The sequence below is a fragment of the Perca fluviatilis genome, chromosome 8 (assembly GCF_010015445.1).
Source record: "Perca fluviatilis chromosome 8, GENO_Pfluv_1.0, whole genome shotgun sequence".
Classification (NCBI taxonomy): Eukaryota; Metazoa; Chordata; class Actinopteri; order Perciformes; family Percidae; genus Perca; species Perca fluviatilis.
In genome coordinates, this window is record NC_053119.1 from 9,262,702 (window position 1) to 9,283,096 (window position 20,395).

At 40.6% G+C, this 20,395-nt stretch overlaps 1 protein-coding gene across 1 annotated transcript; it reads left to right on the top strand.

The window, feature by feature from the left end:
* The first annotated feature begins 490 nt into the window (after positions 1-490).
* Positions 491-20,186, top strand: smc1b (structural maintenance of chromosomes 1B). Its single transcript, XM_039807565.1, has 25 exons — positions 491-831; positions 1,216-1,404; positions 1,877-1,989; positions 2,299-2,502; positions 4,683-4,921; positions 5,188-5,446; positions 6,038-6,178; positions 6,322-6,404; positions 6,591-6,798; positions 8,489-8,674; positions 8,817-9,008; positions 9,352-9,498; positions 9,758-9,895; positions 10,125-10,241; positions 10,578-10,684; positions 11,301-11,442; positions 11,611-11,756; positions 13,127-13,280; positions 15,648-15,746; positions 16,374-16,530; positions 16,736-16,890; positions 17,124-17,275; positions 18,036-18,105; positions 19,583-19,693; positions 19,777-20,186. The coding sequence occupies exons 1-25, from the start codon at positions 723-725 to the stop codon at positions 19,867-19,869; spliced, it is 3,711 nt and encodes a 1,236-aa protein (XP_039663499.1). The 5' UTR covers positions 491-722; the 3' UTR covers positions 19,870-20,186.
* The last annotated feature ends 209 nt before the right edge of the window (positions 20,187-20,395 follow it).

The window sequence follows — 20,395 nt, forward strand, 5'->3', positions numbered from 1 at the left end:
TCAACACAAATTGTGTTTTATATGACACACGAACTTAGTTAGGGCACATACACCACTAAATAGATCACTGTATATGTTAGTTTAAACACTCGAACTTTTCAGCTAGCCGACAGGCTAATCGCTAGCATGTTCAGACATTGGATTTCATTGTAGCCTAGCCAGGCAGCTAGCTAGCTAGGCTACTTGTGCATTTGTTTGATTACATGTTTTGTTGGCGAACATTGACACTTGTAGCAATACGGATTGTTGTTTATATGTCACACAAACTTAAACAGGGCAAACACACCACCAAAATAGACCACTGTAGATAGTTTAAACACTCAAAATGATTCAGCTAGCCGACAGGTCAACCGCTTGCATTTTCGGACATTGCATTTCATTTTAAGCATAGCAAGGCAGCTAGGCTATATAGCCAGGTTACCAGAGCATTTATGAGCTAACATTTTACCGATGATTTGCTGCTGTGCATTTTTACCGCCCTGTCTTCTGACAGCCCGGGACATTTAAAAAAATGTTGCGGACTTGCGTGTTGTTTTTGCAACCACGCCCCCGAGGCAAACTTTCGTTGGCCGAAATTCGCGAGGTATTTCGTTGTGTGGAACCCTACCAGGGTTGAAAGCAAGTAGTGCTTCCCGCGATTCCCGCCTCTCACTACCCCGCGGCTTTGAATAGGTGACTCTAACAAATTAGCACTTGATTCACAGCAGCAAAGTGAGATTAAAATGGGCTACTTAAAACAAATTGATATTGAAAACTTCAAGTCATGGCGAGGGAAGAAAGTCATCGGTCCGTTCATGCGATTTAATTGTATAATTGGCACAAACGGCTCCGGTAAGTGAACTTTTGTCAATGCTAGCTAGCTCTCTAGAGCTAAGGTTAGCCGGCAATGCTACTAGCTAGCTTTAGCATTTTAATTAATAACAGTTGGCTAACGTTAAGGTTACTCTAGCTAGCTAGCTACTTGAACTTCTCGGACAAAGTTTTACATAGCCCTCTTTCTTTTAGAAAATTAACAAACTTATAAATTACTGGATATAATAGAGTGAATTAAAAACTAGGGCATACATTTTTGTGTCATGTCAACATTATGCTTCTTAAATTGAACTGTTAGCTGGGTTAGCATAGCAAACTAAGCTATAGCAGTTAAACGTTAAAGGCAACGACTAGTTGCCTTTAACTAGTCAGAGATATGCTCAAGATGTAAAATCACACCAGGCAAGTCCAATGTGATGGACGCCCTGAGCTTTGCCATGGGGGAGCGGGCTGCCTCTCTCCGGGTAAAGCACCTTAAAGATCTGATACATGGAGCCCACATCGGGCGGCCGGTGCTCGACACCGCCCGCGTGGCGATGCGATACTGCGATGACGACGACCAGGAGACCGTCTTCTGTAGGAGCATCATAGGTACGTTTACTAATTTTAGCTTATGAGTCTCTAGCTACATATTAATAACATGTTGTTGTTAGCTAAGTGTTAAGGGAGCCTCAGTGTTTCAAAACAGGACAGGCTAAGGGAAATACAGAATCAAGAAAAGCCTTCTAAAGGTAACTTATATAGGTTAACGTTAGTCATATTAACTAACCTAAATTACACAGGTGCTTGCTTCTCTTTGCAGTGGTCCGTTTGGTGTGTTTAGGTTCATGAAGAGATGAAGTGCCAGAGTCCTGGAAAGAATACAAATATAAAACTTATGTTATTTAGGTTAAAGGGCTCCACATTTCAATTAAATTGTTTTTAGTTTGTGTTGTACTTGGCATTAAAATGATCTTAAAGAGTTGCAAAAGAAAGAAAGCATAGTCCCCTCATTAGTATCAAGTCGAAACAAGTACAGTAACACAGCTGCTGGCATAACTGCCATTCATTGTATACCTTTTAGGTGAATCCTCTGAGTATCGCATCAATAGTGTACATGTCTCTTTGGCCAAATACATGGAGGAGCTGGAGAAGGTCGGCATTGTGACCAAAGCTCGAAACTGTCTGGTGTTCCAGGTAAACACTGTCATAAACATACAGATGGTAAGATCAGATGTGTCTATAGCCATTATATTAATGCATTTCTGCCGAGCCCATTTTCATTCTGTGGGGACTCTAGCTGAAAAAATTTAAAGTGCTGTGACTCAATATGTAATACAAAATCACACACCTGATATGGCACTAGAACATATTTCAACATATTTCATTGAAGAGAATTAACAAGATTCAAGACAGCATGACACACATACAATATACAGTGCAATATAATGGTTGGTAGTAATAATGCTTTACAAACAATTTGTTATTCATTATGCTCCTCACCAGGGCGCAGTGGAGTCCATAGCTCTGAAGGACCCAAAGGAGAGGACCAAGATGTTTGAGTGCATCAGTCAGTCGAAAGAGTATGCTGCAGAGTATGATCAGAAGAAACGGGCCCTGCTGAAGGCCAAAGAGGACACACAGTTTCACTTCAACAAGAAGAAATCTGCTACTGTCGAGAGGAAACAGGTGTCCCAGGAAAAAATGGAGGTAAATTCACACAACATTATGAATGTAATCTTTCTGTACATCCAGCATCTGTGACTTGTTCACTGCAGTCCCTAAAGTCACCACACACTTGCAGTTATTTTTCCTGCCAGCTACATTCATAACCACTCACAGTCAAATGTCTGGCTGAGAGCAGGTGGCTGGTTTTTGTTGCTGAGGAATCTGGAGGACACAATGCTACTACAGTACTATCACTTATGCCTCTGTTGCTGCTTTCAGAATGAAGGGCTTTAACTGTTTCCCTTGAAAAACATAAAAGCAACAACAAGGACATCCACAAACATAAAATCTTCTTTTTTTTCATTTTGGTCCGGTTTAGAGGTACTCACGAAACAAGGTAGTTTGTCAGACCACGAATGAAGGCAAAAGTGTACATAGCTGTTCTGACATACTAAGGTGGGGTGGAAAAACCTTCTGTCATATAGGAGGATAATTGTTAGGCACACACTTTTGGGCAATCTTTCCTTAAAGGCATTAATAGTGTGAAGTGGATGTGATTGTCAGATTGAAAGGCTACAAAAATTGCTGGACCAGCCCCCCGCCCGAGGGGGCTGTTGGACCATCAAATAAGCATTTTGGTTGATGCATACTAACACTTTAACTGCTCTCAGATTGGATCTTGAGCTCAATGAGCCAAGCCACAATTTCCGATGTAACTGTGCTGCCTGCATTGTGATAAAATGCTGGGGAAGTTTGGACTGCACCCTAGGCATAGATGTTCAAATTGTGATGCAAAGTGACTGTAAAGTAGCAGATTATAATGGATATTGAAATCCCCCTGTCCTGAATTGATGGCTGTATTTCTCAGGCTAGTATTAATAAAATAAGTAAGTAAAATAAGTAAAGTAAAATACATTAAAATACAGCTATAATGGTCATAAGTAGCACGTAATGCATATTTACCCCTTTATGAACCTCATGTTATGCCAGAGGTCAGCTAAAGCCACAGAATCATAGATTATCCAGTGTTGTAATACTCTGGAAATCCACCTGAAATTTCTTTGATACTTTGCTCTTTTGATTTATTTGAATTTTCTTCCTCTAATGGAATTTAATGCTGGCCTTCATTCTGGGGTGTGGCCCATGCTGTCTCTGTTGTTGTATCAGCAGAAATAAGTGTATGGTTCATTACTGATGATTATTTATCACAAATCTCATTGTGTAAATATTTTGTGAAAGCATTAATTGTCAACCCTACATATCGTCGCAATATCGTTATCGAGGTATTTGGTCAAAAATATGGTGATATTTGATTTTCTCCATATCGCCCAGCACAGTGTATGGTGCCCTAAATTAATGTGTGTGTGTTCACAGGAATTGAGTGCGCCACAGTAAAATTTCCAGCGCCACGGTATCAGAAATAGGGCAGATGCACAACAGGGTTTCCGCTATGTACACCACGCTCCACCGTTCCTTCGGCTGTTTATGACAAGTCATAAAGTCGTAGAGCCGTCTGCTCTACTGAACTCAAGCGAACTGTCATTCGCTCTCTCTCCCCCTAGGGTGAGCAGAGCAACTGGAACAGTGACAGAACGTCATCACTCGCGAAGTCATGGCAGCCAAATAAACAACAGGGCGAGTACTACTTCACTCAATAAGTGATAAACAGCGACGAAAGCCGGGACATGAAATCCGCACTCACGCGGGTCCCGTTAATTTGACAGCTACAGTTTATTTGAAAATAGTGTTGGGCAAACTGACTTTGATGAATTTACTGTTTATCAGACCCCAGATGAGACAAGAAGCTAATGTTAGCTAACGCTGCTGTGACGGCCCCTCTGTCTCTGACTCCTGTTGCAGGAGAACGCTGTATTCCTCCGACACGCTGTATTAACGTTACTGTTTTAAAACCGTTTTCCAGGTTAGTGGGGGGTGCATACTGCTCAAAACCAACATGAAAAACGTAGGTAGTAATGTTCACTCAGCGTTTAGTTTTGTTGTTAAACTGTGTGTGTAAAATGAGTGCCGCGGTGACGTTAAATCACCCTACGGTACTGTCTATTTGCTGGATGGTTTCAAGGTAACGATTGCAGCTAACATATAAACTAGCTGAAAACAATTCTAGAGGAAACACTGGCATTAACTGGACTTGGACTGCCTTAGTTTCTCTTCAGCTTTCCTGTCCATCGATTAACTGGTCCTACCACCTCCCACTTTTCCAGGCCCAGAAGTACCAGGCACTGTTGGACGAACTTCACCACAACCGCCTGCAGCTGAGCCTGCTTGAGCTCTGCCATAATGAGAAGGGCACCAACACTCTCAGCGACACCCTGAGGGAGAAACAGCAGGCTGCAGCTGCTAAGAACAATAAACTGGTGAACGCGGAGCAAACGGTCAAAACCTACAAGAAAGAACATGGACGTTTCAGCAGAGAGCAGCAGCACATAGAGAAGGAGATCCGGTGTGTGTGTGTGTGTGTGTGTGGATTTGAAAATAATAACTGGTAAAAAAAAAGTATTTACCAGTATCATAAAATACCAGAAGTATAGCTAATGGATATATTTAATTTGTCCCTTATCACCTGTTTTGTTTCTCCATGTAGGGATATTTAAAAGGCAAGCCTCCCATGATAGCATCTGTTTAGCACTAATGGAAATGGCATATAATATAAATAAGTTGGCGTTCTGTGCCATTAACTAGGAGTAACTTAGGTCTCCTCTCACTCAGTGCCCAGGAGCATATCCTGTCCCATTGTCGATCCCAGTACATCAAAGCCAAGGTAAACACCTCCCATCACATGAAGAAGGCTGAGGAGGCCCGCGATGCCCTGAGGAAGAGCCAGAAGCTGATAGCTAGTAAAGAGCGGGAGCTAACAGAGGGACGGCAGGAGATCTCTGAACTGGAAAGGACCTGGAAGAACTATGAGAAGCAGATACAGGAGAAGGGAGCCTCCCTGGGGAGAGACGTCGAGCTGGATGAGGATCAGGTGAGTGTGTCAAACAATGGCAACTTTCCTGTTTAGTCAAAACAGAAGTCGGTTGACATGATGTAAAATATAGCCGCTGGGAGATTGAATGCTAGGGTTATATTGTTTTTGTTTTGTGCAGCACATATTCTAAACATAATAATAAACCCAGTGGACTGTATGTGAAGGTTTACAATATGTTACTCACATACACTGTCTACAAGACAAGATTTTACCCAACCAAACATTTTTGCTGGCTTTCTTTGGTGGTGACTGACACATAATGAGTTAACAACATTCAACTCTTTGGCAGAGCTGCACTTATAGGTCATATTTTTAGGTCACACTTTAGTTCAGATTATTCAGTCTTAATATATATTAGAGATTTTGTTTTTGTTTTTTCTGATGTAACTGTATACTTATATTAAATATAAACTTGAATTTTCACTTGGTAGATCTAATTGAATCAGACATTATAATTCAGTGTTTGTCCTATTTTTTTTGTTAGTAACCATTAACAACTGCATTACCTAACTGATATCATAAGGGACAAAAAAAATTGACATTGTCATACAGTAACACCGTCAGCGGGTTTTTGCATTTCTGCCACAGTTAGAGCGATACAAAGAGCTGAAGGAGCTGGCCCGAAAGCAAGGGGCTGTCCTCAACCAGCAGGCAGAGAAACTGCACTGGGAGGTGAAAGCTGACTACGAGAAGATGGCTTTCGACCAGCGCCGTAAGAAGGAAGTGGAGGTACTGTTATTGGCACAATTGTGCTGCCACTACACATCTTTGAAGTTATTGGTTATGGATGAACAGCTGCTGAAAAACACATGTATCCAATATGTTTTATAGCCACTTTAATTGTACCACTCTTGGAACATCATCTGTTGTAGGTGGCCATAAGGAACAACCAGACTCAGCTGGAAGATTTGACACGCAGAGCAGAGAAGCTAGAGGAGTACACCACCTCCTGCAAGTATGTCATGTGCACACCTTACATCACATGGCCGTACAATAAAAAGCCTGTCTGTCCCTGACAGTCAGGGAGGTGTTGAATAAACTCCATGGTTATTTATCAGTGACACATTATATACTTTAAAATCAGGATGCAACATCACAGAAGGAAACTGAGAATACTTTATAGAGTTAATGCATGTTTCAGGTTGTCCCTTGAAGAGTACCTCCAGCGGGAAGAGAGCCTGAGTGCAGAGCTGCAACAAGGCCGCCAGCGAAGCGAGGAGGTGAACCAGGAGCTGGGCCAGGTGCTAGAGGAGCTGGGTAACGCTCGTCTGGACAGTCAGGAAAGCAGACGGCAGCTGCAGCGCAAAGAGCTGCTTGAGAGGCTCTGCAGACTTTACCCTGACACTGTGGTAAGATACAGAGAGGCGTAAGAGTAGGGAGTAGGGAGCAGGAGACTGAAGACATGGATTTTTAAGTTTATTGTCTTAGCAAAACAAAAATCACCACACCGAACAAAGTTATATAACTAATCTTACTTGGCAACCATCAATCTACTGCGCTGAAAACAAATTTAGCATTGGGTTATTTGTCATTTAGAATTAATCAATTCATGTCCCTAGTCTTTCTTAAGACTTGTATTTTTTTTTTTAAGATTATTTTTTGGGCTTTTCCACCTTTAATTGATAGGATAGCTAGGTGAGAAAGGGGAGAGAGAAAGAAGACATACAGGAAATCATCACAGGTCGGCTTCAAACTCTGGACCCCTGCGTCGAGGCATAAACCTCGAAGTATATGTGCGCCTGCTCTACCCACTGGGCCAACCCAGCCACGAGTGCTTTATTTTAATGCTACGCATAATGGCTGGCTTAATCTTTAGAGAGACATGATATTTATTTTAGAAGGCGAAACCTTGTGAACCAGATAATTATTTGTAAATATGAAACTATTCTGACTAGAGGTGTAACGCAGACACCGTTTGCTGTATATATACACTCACCTTAAAGATTATTAGGAACACCCTACTAAGACTGTGTTTGACCCTTTCGCCTTCAGAACTGCCTTAATTCTTTGTGGCATTGATTCAACAAGGTGCTGGAAGCATTCTCTAGAAATGTGGGCCCATATTGATAGGATAGCATCTTGCAGTTGATGGAGATTTGTGGGATGCACATCCAGGGCACGAAGCTCCCGTTCCATCACATCCCAAAGATGTTCTATTGGGTTGAAATCTGGTGACTGTGGGGGCCATTTTAGTACATTGAACTCATTGTCATGTTCAAGAAACCAATTTGAAATGATTGGAGCTTTGTGACATGGTGCATTATCCTGCTGGAAGTAGACATCAGAGGATAGGTACATGGTGGTCATAAAGGGATGGACATGGTCAGAAACAATGCTCAGGTAGGCTGTGGCATTTAAACAATGCCCAATTGGTACTAAGCGGTCTAAAGTGTGCCAAGAAAACATCCCCCACACCATTACACCACCACCAGCAGCCTGCCCAGTGGTAACAAGGCATGACGGATCCATGTTCTCATTCTGTTTACGCCAATTTATTATTGCCCTGGTGACTGACTGACAGGCTGAGGTTGTAGGGCAAGCCAAGGGAACTTTATTTCTATAGCACCTTTTAGCAACAAGGCAATTTAATGTGCTTTACATAAAACATTAAAGAGTAATTAAAAACGGTCATTAAAACTAAACAGGCTAAAAAAGAATAAGATACAAATACAAGAATAAAAGTTATAGTGCTGTGTAAGAAATTTTTAATTATTTGATTTAATAGGTTGTAGGGATGGGTTTGGGAGAAGAGAGGGGCGACACAGTTATTAGGTCTGAAAAGGTTAGTTATACTGTACATGAGAGAAGCCATTTGAGTTTCTGGCAATACCTTTCACAGTGCTAATTTTTAATTTTGTGACTTTCGATTGAATAAAAGACGATTTTTCCAGTCATATTTCATCATTTAAGTTTTCTTTAAAATAGTGTCAAAATCTCATCTAGTCTCGTTCTTGTGAACCCAATCTCGTGTCTCGTCTCGTGAGGTGAGTAATTCTGACCCATTTTTCTTTATTCATTTCTTTTTCTTTCCTGTCCCAGTTTGGTCGTCTTTCTGACTTGTGCAGCCCCATCCATAAAAAGTACCAGCTGGCTGTCATCAAGGTGTTTGGCCGCTACATGAACGCCATTGTAGTGGCCTCAGAGAAAGTGGCCCGTGACTGTATCCATTTCATCAAGGAGGAGCGAGCCGAACCTGAGACCTTCCTGCCTATCGACTACTTGGAAGTAAGTACTTTATTTGGATGGTTGAAAATGCTAAATAAAGAAGAGGAGTTGTCAGTTTTATGCAGAATTGTTTTTTTTTTGCCAATCACAGTAGCACACGCATTTGTAGTGTCAATGATAACCATCACTACTGTATGACCAGGTAAGTCCTCTGAATGAGCGACTGAGGGAGGTGCCTGGTGCCAAGATGGTGGTCGATGTTGTACAGTTTAACACTGCCTCAGGTGCCGCCCAGCTGAGGAAAGTGGTGCAGTTTGTCTGTGGCAATGCGTTGGTGTGTGAGACCATCAAAGAAGCAAGGAATGTGGCCTTTGACAGGCAGGAGCGCAATAAGGTAGGCTTGGCCCTCGGCCACAGACAGGGGACTTAGGATCAGTTCAATCCAATAAGTACAACAATAACACTTTGCATTTAGTTTGGTTCTGTCATACTGCTGCATTGTAGAACAGTTTTCTTTTCATCTTATGCCGACCTTACACCAAATGATTCCACTGTCGCAGACTATTTTCTAATATCGGAATGAAATTATTAGAGTCTTGCTAGAGTTGGGGCGCGCTCCCGTCGTCTCAATCATTTGGTGTAAGGTGGTAACCACTGCCTACACTCTTGAACTTGCTTACTGACTGACATGTTCCGTTTACTGTCAGCAGACATGCAATCATGTGTGTTTTCTCTAGGCGGTATCTCTGGATGGGACGCTGTTTTCAAAGTCAGGGACTGTCTCTGGAGGCTCCAGTTACCTTCGAACCAAAGCCCGTTGCTGGGATGAGAAGGACATGATGCGGCTGAAGGAACGCAAGGACCAGCTGACAGCAGAGATGCGCGTGAGTCGACGCATAAAATGTTGAATATTTAGTATAATGTTAACTTCAGAGTTTTTTAACTCTTAAATGAATTAAGTTTATTTCCTGCCCTGTCTACACATGATTAAAAAAATGCTGCAATTGTTTTGTTGTTTGTGCTTTTGCCATAAATTATGTCCTGTCATATGTATACTGTGTATTAATTGCTGAATATTTTGTCAAGAATGAGGCTGAAACTTCTATTTAAGAGTGCATAATTAACTTTTTGGTCCTGTGACAGGATTTGATGAAGCTGAGGCGGAAGGACTCAGACCTGAAACAGATCATTGCTGAGGCTCAGGGCCTTCAAACCCGCCTCAAATACTCCAAAACTGACCTGGAAAATCTTCGGAAGAAAGCCATCCATAAATACCAAGCGGTAGGGCCACAGAAATTTGTCTTTCTCAAATGTAATATCATAATATAGGCTGTGTTCTTTGACATGGCTCTATAGTATGTGTGTAAATCAGAGCCCCTGGTGAATCACTTACACTTGAAATCCCAAAGCATAATATATTTACAAGGCTACAGGATACAGGAAGCAGAGACAAATTCAAAGTATCACAGTACTTACTCTGTCTTGTCATCTCCTGCTGATTTTTGTTCAGGATATTTCTCGTATGGAGAGTGAATTAGCAAACTTGGACTCTCAGATCCAGATGCAGCAGGAGAGTGTGGAGGCAAAGGATTCAGAGATGAGGAAAATCAGAGACCAGATCAACCAGGTAACGCTGTCTGAGCACTGTCTTCAACCTATTGTGTGCCATTTTTTATATCATAAAGTGGCAATTTTTCAAGTGCTAAATAAAGTTTTTCACCCGAAACAGCTAAATCTATCGGCTCAATGTCGATATTGTCTCATCTGTCTATATTTTTGTCATCCTGTAATTATACTATGTTGGTCTATTTAGTACACACAACAGCTATTTAATGGCTGTTGGTCCTGTGAGAGGAATACCTCTGCTGTTGCTCTTTCTGCAGTTTGTTCTGTTTTCCCTGTTAAGTTGTTTTTTGCAATTGACTTGGCTAAACAGTGAAAACTGTATGCTCTGTGTATTCAGATGGAGGACTTGGTGTTTTCTGACTTCTGTGCTGAGATCGGTGTGGACAACATCAGAGAGTACGAGCAGGAGCACCTAAAACAGCAGACAGAGCTTGACAAGAAACGGTAACGGCACAGCGGCAACCACACAGTAGTATCTTAAGCACCAAATGTGCTAAACTTAACCAGCTAAAACGGTGCGGATACACTGAATGATAGGAACGTGACGTGAGGAAATATGTATGACTTTAGATCAAGAAGATCAAGAAGTATTTTTGGAAGCCAGGAGGCTGCAATAGGGCCCGCTGAAGCTTTGAGGTGCGAGTCCATACTGTGAAGAAGAAGGACCCCGTCAGTTTCACTTGAAATGGCCTACGATCTCACTTGTTCAGATGCTTTGAAATTTGGATTGGCTTTTTTTGATACAATGACAATTTTTATCTTATAAAATTCCTTGTAAGTTTATTGTTTCCTTCTTAAAGGATCTTTATAAGTATTCTGAGTTTTATTAATGTAATTCAATTATACCATTAGCTATACTAATATAATGTAATTAAAATAAACATGAATTTCTTTTTGCTTGTTTAGCAAATTGGCAAACGTTTATGTAACTGTAGGTTCTGAATAAATTTGTGGTGGTAATTACATGACTTGTGTTGCTACTAAAATGATGGTATTTGTATGCATGACACGGTGTAAGGTGTTTTACAACATGAACACCTTGATTTGTCTCTCCTTTCAGGCTGGAGTTTGAGACTCAGTGCACTCGCTTAAATGCACAGCTGGAGTACAAACAAGACCAACTGGCGCAGCAGAAGAAGAAGCTCCACAAAATGGAGGAAATCATCGACAAGGAGGACAGAACCATGGCTGAACAGAGGAAGGTAGTCATCTCAGGCATTCATTCTGTGTTATTGTCAAACTGCCTCCTGTAATATGGGTAAAAGATGTCCAGAATGACAGGTTTAGTTACTAACGAACATGGCAAACAGTTATTACCCATTTAATCCTCCAAATTAGATTTTGCAGACGTTTTTGGCCTGATGTTTTAGGATGAGGAGAAGATGCTGGTGGCGGTGGAAGAGGGTCAGAGCAAGCTGGTGGAGCTAAAGAACCAGATGCTGTCTAAGAAGAGCCAGGTGGCCGCTTCCAAAGCTGAGCTGGACAAGAAAACCCAGAGCCTCCAAGAGATCAACAGGTAACACTACCACCAATACCACTTACTTTGTTGTTGTGCTATGATTACCGCCACCACTGCTACTACCGCATTGTTCCGAATATAAGACGACCCCCCCCCTCTTTTCAAGACTCATTTTTGGAAAAATACTTTATAAAAGCCAAATATTGTTTTCATAAAGAAAATAATTTTATTTGAAAATAATTCTAATAAAAACACATTGAATAAAACAAGGTAGGCTGTTTTTTTTTTTACATCTTTTAAATAAAATAATAGTTTCAATATCTTTTTGGATGAAAGTGTCACATTTAAATTAACGGTAAATATTTACAAGGCCTTCAGCTGAATGGGCATCCCATCATTCCGTTTTTCAGTCACGTAATCACACACTCTCCTGTCAATCTCTGGGAAGCGGCCGCTTTGAGGACCATGGTAAGATTTTCTCTGGCTGTTTGCATGTTTAGACGGTGTAACATCTCCATGACAATGCCTCGTTGTAATTCTGTTCTACTTCCGACTTCCAGGCTTTTGTAGCTGGATATATCTTTTGTTGCGTCTAAATATGAATGTGTATAATGTCAGTGATAGTGAGATGCTTGCTACAGTTACACTTCTAGTGATGAATCCGCGAAAACACGTTTTATTTCTCTGAGTCACGGCTTTGTTTTAATGCCGCTGGGCGCTCTCTCTCTTCAGTCACGCTCTCTCTCTCCACCATATAACGTAACCATGCTTTTGGGCGCTCGTTGAGGCTCCGTCTGAAACTCTGCTTTTTTTTGACCAGCTGTTTGTAACATTAAAATAAAATGGATTATGGATCATTTTATTTCTCTAGTTTATAGCTGACTTCTCTATTGGCTGTTGAAACAGGTGATGTCCCTTATGTTCTGCGATTTGAACAGCTGAAAGTCTAGACCCCGATTATAAGACGACCCCACTTTTTCAGATTTTTTTCTAGGAAAAAAACCCTGTCTTATATTTGGACCAATACGCTACTTACTGCTCCTGTCAATGCTGCAGCTGCTGTTGTTAAAGAGGATTTGCTAGAAAAGGTGTCCTATTAGTTGCTAAAAAACGTTTCAAAGATATAATCTGTGATGTAAATGTAAACAATAGGGTAACCCTAACAACATAAATAAAAACATTACAACTATATCTTCAACATGCTATTACTGCAAACATTTTGTAGAATCTTGCCTCTGCAATGTGATTCATTTCTAGTTTAAAAAGGATATTGGTGTTCATTTATTGCATGGTAGATCTTTTTTTTTCTGGTATTTTATGAACTAACCATAAAAAAAATGACTAGATTTTTTATGACCAAAATGATAAAATCCTACAAGAAATCAACATTTTGGATAGGTATTTTTTCCTATCTCTCTTTCTCTCAGAGAATTGGTGAAGCTTCAGCAGGAGGCTTTGTCTGTAGAGACGGCCTTGGAGCAAAAACGCATAGCCAGACACAACTTACTGTTGGCCTGCAAGATCCAGGGTCTGCCCATCACTCTGCTGTCAGGGAGCCTCAATGAAATCAGTGAGGTGCAGGTAAGACAGAGAGAATTGACTGTTCTTTGTCTTTTGTGAATGACCATTTCAATACCAGACCTGGGGTCTCATTTATAAAACTGTGCGTAGGATCCTTACTATAAGTGTACATACGCCCAAAAGCCCAAAATGGCGTTCGCCAAAAAAAGGTCAGATTTATAAAACCGTGTGTACGCACACCTGTACGTGGATCAGCCTCTTGTCCTGCCCTGTATACGCCCATTTTTAACCATGAATAGTCAATGCAAAGCACCTCATGAATGCTGATAAGTATGTTAATGACCCTGGCATCAATACTTGAAAATATTAAGAGTAGGGTTGGGTACCTTTCGCATCTGAACCAATACCAGTATCGAAACCGGTACCTCAAATTTGGTTCCAGTACCCAATGGTACTTTTTTCGATACTTTCCCTACTACTTTTTTCGATATTTCAGTTGTAAAAATAATTGCAAACCTATTTATCCTATTTACTTAGAACATTCTGTTATTTATTCAGAATATTTTACACTGACAGAAATTAAATAAAAATAAAACCTGTCCCTACAACCTATTAAATTGAATAATTATTAAACTTGTATTCTTGTATTTGTATATTATTCTTTTTTAGCCTGGTTCATTTTCATCATGACTGTTTTTAATTGCACTTTAATGTTTCATGTAAAGCACTTTGAATTGCCTTGTTGCTGAAAGTTGCTGCAGAAGTAAAGTTCCCTTGCCTTACAACCTCAGTCTGTCAGTCAGTCCCCAGTAGCCTGGTTGACACCAGACCCTTCTCAGCTGTAACTGAGAGTGGGTCTGGGAAAGGTTCATTGACAGTTCATTTCCAGAGGGGCGTCACCAACGGACGCCACTCAAATGCCTCTGGGCGCATTGGATAGTCCTTCAACCAATCAGACCAACGATCCGGGTGATGCTTTTCACATCCAACAAAAAATGTGATTCTGGTTTTTGGTGTCATCCCTCCACACCATACTTTCTCCCTGCAGGTGTTGCATATTGCTAACTTGTTATCTTCTGTACACACGCTGAAAAATTTCCAAACAGCTGATATGTTGCAGGTTAATTCACGAGGCTCCCTACATAAGGCAGAATAGCGCGGACATCGGGCTCAATAACCGCAAGCGGTACACACCAAAACGGCCGGAGAAGTTGAGAGAAAGGAAAAAGAGACTGTGTCTCTGTCCGTGTGTGCGTGCGTCCTTGAGAACTGTAACTCGTATAACTTATGTTGTCAATTAATTATAGCATTGACCGGTATAAAATCGGCATATGTCAGACTGACCTACCGGTCCCTGGTCATGGTGAAGCACGGCTTCGGTAGCCGTCATGTTGAATGTAAACAAAAAGCTGCTCGCCGTCACTGGGCTATCCTCGTCGCGTAAAGCCCGCCTCAACGGTTGTGATTGGTGTTAAGCCCGCCTCAGCGGTTGTGATTGGTGCCTCAATTTTGAGGACATTGGAAATGGGTTTGAATGGGCTCTTCGCCAGACTGACCTGCAGAGCAAATCTCAAATTTGCCGGAAGGTCGTCAGGGTTTACCCAGGCTAAGTCCCCAGGGCACCAAAACCACTGTTGTGCCTGCTTGTCTCACAGGAAGTTTAACGTCAACAACACCGTGACCGCTTTCGGCTCGCCATTAATATCATATTGCGGCAAATGCTGTCTGCGTGAAGTTTTTAAAAACTGTAACCACACTTGAAACCACTTTATCGGCACTGCCGTCACTCACTGTGACTTCAACAAAACTGCAGAGCCGACATAGTTTGCTCTGTCTGCAGAGAACAGATAAGCTTGTGCTTACGCGCTCTCAGGTTCTGAAATTTGGCACCGTTTGATTTTACGTGAACCAATACTCAGTAGTACCGACGTGATTCGGTCGGTACCGGTAAAAGTACCGGGTTCGGTACCCAACCCTAATTGAGAGTAATCATTATTCCCACATTTACTCTCTGCAGTCTGACTTCAGTTCACCATCTGCGTCACCAATTCCTATTTTGTCTCCAAAGTGTGCGTATGCATGGCTCAGAGTTTGCGCATTCTCCCGTCAAGTTTGTTTTTTATAAATCACAACCTTTGCGTGGGAAGCGGCGTACGCCCATTTTCAGCCCCGTTTTGTGCGTACGCCACGTATATAAATGAGACCCTTGTACTTTTTATTTTGGAAAAGTAATGGCTATCAAATTGAGCTCACATGGTCATATTTTGAAAAAAAAGAGGGAGAATGTAATAAAAGGAGCCCTTACATTAGAGACTGGGAAACCCGACTGATTTTTAAGAAACTAAACGAGTCATGAAAGTCATGAAACTACTTAAAGCACTTGTGGTGTCAGTCTTACCTGATGACTGATTATTCTCTTCTGTGCAGCTGGACACAGAATCTGAAAGTACTTCAGCCACCATGAGCTTCTATGAGAGAGAGGCACAACTAGTCATTGACTACTCTGGCCTTGATGCAGAACTCAGAGTGAGTCTAATCACAGCTTTTTTTATTTATTTAATTTTTTATTGCTTTTATCCTTTTTATTTGCATTTTTTTATTTGTCATAATTTTTTATAGTTTTTTTTATTTGTCTTGTCTCTTTTATGTTCAGCATCTGTTGTCTTCTTATTTTTATTTACCAAATGTTTGTCTTGCTTTTCTTTGGCCCTACTGTTGTTATATTGACCTCTGGGGTATCCTGCTTTTGCTTTGCGTTGTCTGTCAAAGCACTTTGTAAACCCTGTTTTTAAAGGTACCTGTATTATATAAAGTTATTAATATTATTATTATTATTATGCTGGGAGGAGGCCTCGGGGAAGACCAAGGACTACGTGGAGAGATTATATCTCTACACTGGCCTTGGAACACCTCGGGATCCCAAAGTCAGAGCTGGTTAATGTAGCTTGGGAAAGAGACGTTTTGGGATCCCCTGCTGAAGCTGCTGCCCCTGCGACCCGACCCGGATATGAAGATGGCTGGATGGATATTAATATTATTATCATTATTATTATTAATGTTATCATTGTGCACTTTTCTGTTTATTCATATGACCAGAAATGTTTCACAAAGCCTTTGTACAGTACAACATGCACTGAATTTGTGTGCGTACAGAGTCTGCAGTCAGACGAGGAGGTGGAGGCCTACATGGGGCGGCTGAAGGAGTCCGTGTCGTCCATTGAGGGAGTGTTGCATCGCACCACTACCCCCAACCTGAAAGCTTTGGAAAAAATGAGGGAGGTGAAGGAGAGGTTACAGGGAGTAACAGATGGTATCTATGAAGTTATTCATTTCAAAATGAGACCCTTAATTGTTGAAATGTACCTACTGTAATCTGCAACAACAAAAAATGTTTTACTAATCAAGACCACATAGTTTATATATTTAACATCCTATTTACAAGATATACTGAGTTGTAATATGATCATGAAGTCTCTGGACTGCTTTTTCAACATAGTTTCCTGTCCCTCACTCAGCGTTTGATGCCAGCACCAGAGCAGCAAGAAAATGCAGTCAGAAGTTTGAGCAAGTCAAAGCCCGTCGCTTACAACTCTTCAACCAGTGCTTTGAACATGTGTCTGTCGTAATCGATCAGATCTATAAAAGAATATGCAGGAACAGCAGCGCCCAGGTGAAGCAACAAAACCTTAAACTCACCCTCAAGTTTCTGTTTTGATTGTGTTTATCTGTATTGTGTATACCAAATGTTCCTAACCCACTGACCCTCATGAAGAGCACTTCAGCTACTGTAATTCTAAACAGTGTAAACTGTACATAATTCTCGTTTGCACTGGGCATTGCAGAAGGTGTTACAAACAAGAACAACATGCCTTAAATGACAAGATCCTGCTTTATGTGCTCCAGGCCATTCTGAGTGCAGATAACCCTGACGAGCCGTACCTCGGTGGCATCAACTACAACTGCGTGGCGCCGGGAAAACGCTTCATGTCCATGGACAATCTGTCTGGTGGAGAAAAGGCCATCGCTGCCCTCGCCCTGTTGTTTGCCATCCACAGGTAACACTGGGCTCACAATCAAACCTGAAACAGACTACATTACATTATATTACAGTATATTAGATCATAATAGGGGAAACTGGAAATGTGTGGTTAGTGTATAGCAGAGATAACTGACTTAGATCACCAAATAACTCAAGATACTAAAAATTGCACATAAAAGGACCACATAACAAGACTAAACGTTAATAATAAGTATGTAATGACCGATTGACATACAACCATCATATTTCCCAAAATCTTTGTTTACTTGATATTAATTTAGTTGGATAGCTGGATAATTATCCCCCACAGCTATGAAAATAAAAAATAAAAAGGGAATTAGCACAGCTGTTGACACACAAACTACAATCTCTTCTTGGGGAAAAGAAAACCGTTGGCTTGGTGTGCTTAACTTGTAATGACAATGAGTTATTAAACTGATGAATGGACTAATAAAGTAAAGGCTATATAATTTTGGAGAGCTGTTGATCCTCTCATCATTAACTTTATGCAAAGAACTCTCTTCTAAAGAGACACTTGACATCTCCCTGAATCCATTGTCGCTGCTTCTTATTTTCTCTTATACTGAAACTATTGTTCCTTTGTAAATTAAAGATTGTTTCACCTCTTTTGATCGTTTTTTTTTCTTTCTGAAGCACTTTATCCCACATTATCAAATACTTGCATCTGTCTTTGATGGCGGTAGCTCTGACAATTGACCCATGTTGTTGGTTCACTGTGTCTGTGCTGTTTGGCACACTGGTGTCATGTCTCTCAGCTTCCGCCCTGCTCCCTTCTTCATCTTGGATGAGGTGGATGCAGCCCTGGACAACACTAACATTGGCAAGGTAAGATTCCAGCTGTGTCCAGAGTTTACAATTAATACAATTATTAATATAATTAGCGTATTGGTCCGAATATAAGACTTTTTTTCCCCCTGGAAATACATCTGAAAAAGTGGGGTCGTCTTATATTTGGGGTTTAGTTTTTTTATGTTAATACACCCACAACAACAGATGCGTGTTGCTCTCCTAACTGAAGTGAGTCACCGTCCGTCACAGCTAGCAAGTGCCAGGGCCTGAAACATGGAGAGACACAGCGATCGTCTCAAACAAAGTCTCAGCTGGACTCAAGCTATATGATGGTCGCGCTACGACTCAGCTGTTCAAGTTGCAGAGGCTGGTTTTAGAATGTAAGGGTCACCTCTTTTAACAGCCAATAGAGAAGTCAGCTGGTAAAGTCAGCTATAAACTATAGAAATTAAATTGACCATAATCCATTTTATTTTAATGTTACAAACAGCTGGTCGAAATGGAGTTTTACATGGAGCCTCAACGACCCCCCGAAAGCACGGTAACGTTATGTGGTCCAGCCAGATAAGAGAGAGACTGAAGAGAGAGAGAGAGCGCCCAGCGGCATGAGAACAAAGCCGTGACTTAGAGAAATAAAACGTGTTTTCGCCGATTCATAACTAGAAGTGTAACTGTAGCAAGCATCTCACTATCACTAACGTTATCCACATTCATATTTAGACGCAACAAATGATATATCCAGCTACAAAAAAGCCTAAAAGTCAGAAGTTAGAACGGAAGTACAACGAGGCATTGTCGTGGAGATGATACACCGTCTAAACATGCAAACAGCCAGAGAAAATATTAAATATATTAAAATATTATTTTATTTAAAAGATGTTAAAAACAACAGCCTACCTTGTTTTATTCAATGTGTTTTTATTAGAATTATTTTCAAATAAAATAATTTTCTTTATAAAAACAAGAGATGGTCTTCAAAGTATTTTTCCAAAAAGAGTCTTGAAAGATGTCGTCTTATAATCACGTCTTATATTCGGACCAATGAGGTAATTGATTCCATGCTCTCCAATGTGAGGATTTGCTGCTTTTGCCTATTATGTTGCCTATTACAATATGTTTAGGTTTTGGACTGTTGGTCGGACAAAACAGGACATTTGAGTTAAGGGAAATTGAGATGGGCTTTTTTCACTTTTTTTCTACCTTATAATATATATAATATAATAATATAATATAATTATTAAAAGATTAATTTCCAGCAGCCCTAATCTATTGTAATCACATCCATGTATGCTATTGTCTACTTGGGCATGTGTTAAATTGTGTAGTTTTTGGATTTTCAGCAACATAGTTTGCAATTGAAACAGCACTAAGATTATAAAAAAACAACCAGAGTAATGTCATTATTAAGGTTTTTATTTTATACGGTGTGTGTTTGTCTTCAACTGTACACCATTATATTTTTTATGGATTATATTTGTGCATTACCTTGTGTGGGTGTTCTGTTTATGTCTAGGTGACTAGTTTCATCAGAGAGGAGTCCAGGGAGAACATGCAGATCATTGTCATCTCCCTGAAGGAGGAGTTTTTCTCCAAGGCCGACGCTTTGCTGGGAGTCTACTCAGATGTAAGAAACTTGGAGTTGAAGAACTCTTTAATTTCTATGTCAAGATAATGCAGTCAGTCACTATGGTCTTCTCTTCTTCATAGTTTGATGAATGCATGTTCAGCCGCATTCTGTCCCTGGACCTGCGACCCTACCCTCTGGTTGAAGAAGACAACGGGAAACAGGCGGACAAGTAGAAGACAGGACTGTGTAGCCTGGAATCACCTGCTATAATGCACCCTGCATGTATGTCCCTTGCATTTTTGTTCTTTGGCCATATGAGTGGTTCTCAGTGTTTTCATCTTTAGACTATATGAACAGGAAAGATAATTATCTTAAACACCAAATGGTGATTTCTATGTTCCATTTTAAGCTGTTTTACTGAATTGATTTTACTTAAAAGACAGTTTTGGAGCCAGTTCTGTTTATAGCTACTTACCTGTGAAAAATCTTGCAAATTTGGTCAATAACAAGATCCACAAAGACAGCAGTGTTCTACGAAGTATAACATTTAAAAAATACAACAGCATGAAAAGAGAACTGTTCATGTTTCTAAATCTTGTTTGTCTCTGTGATGTTTCATGTTAATTCCACAGTGAGAAATATTGGCATATTACGCCTTTGTTTTTATACTTGTTCATTTTACTTAAAAGTGTTTTGTATTTCAGTTGTGCTTTTAAGTGTTACTTCTGTCCCGTTCATTAAATCTACAGTTAAAAATGT

Bases quoted from the DNA above. Each gene is read 5' to 3' on its own strand.
- smc1b (XM_039807565.1), top strand. From the start codon at position 723: ATGGGCTACTTAAAACAAATTGATATTGAAAACTTCAAGTCATGGCGA. The intron at 9,896-10,124 runs GTAGGGCCACAG...ATTTTTGTTCAG, and splicing joins CCATCCATAAATACCAAGCG to GATATTTCTCGTATGGAGAG. The intron at 15,747-16,373 runs GTGAGTCTAATC...GTGTGCGTACAG, and splicing joins GCCTTGATGCAGAACTCAGA to AGTCTGCAGTCAGACGAGGA.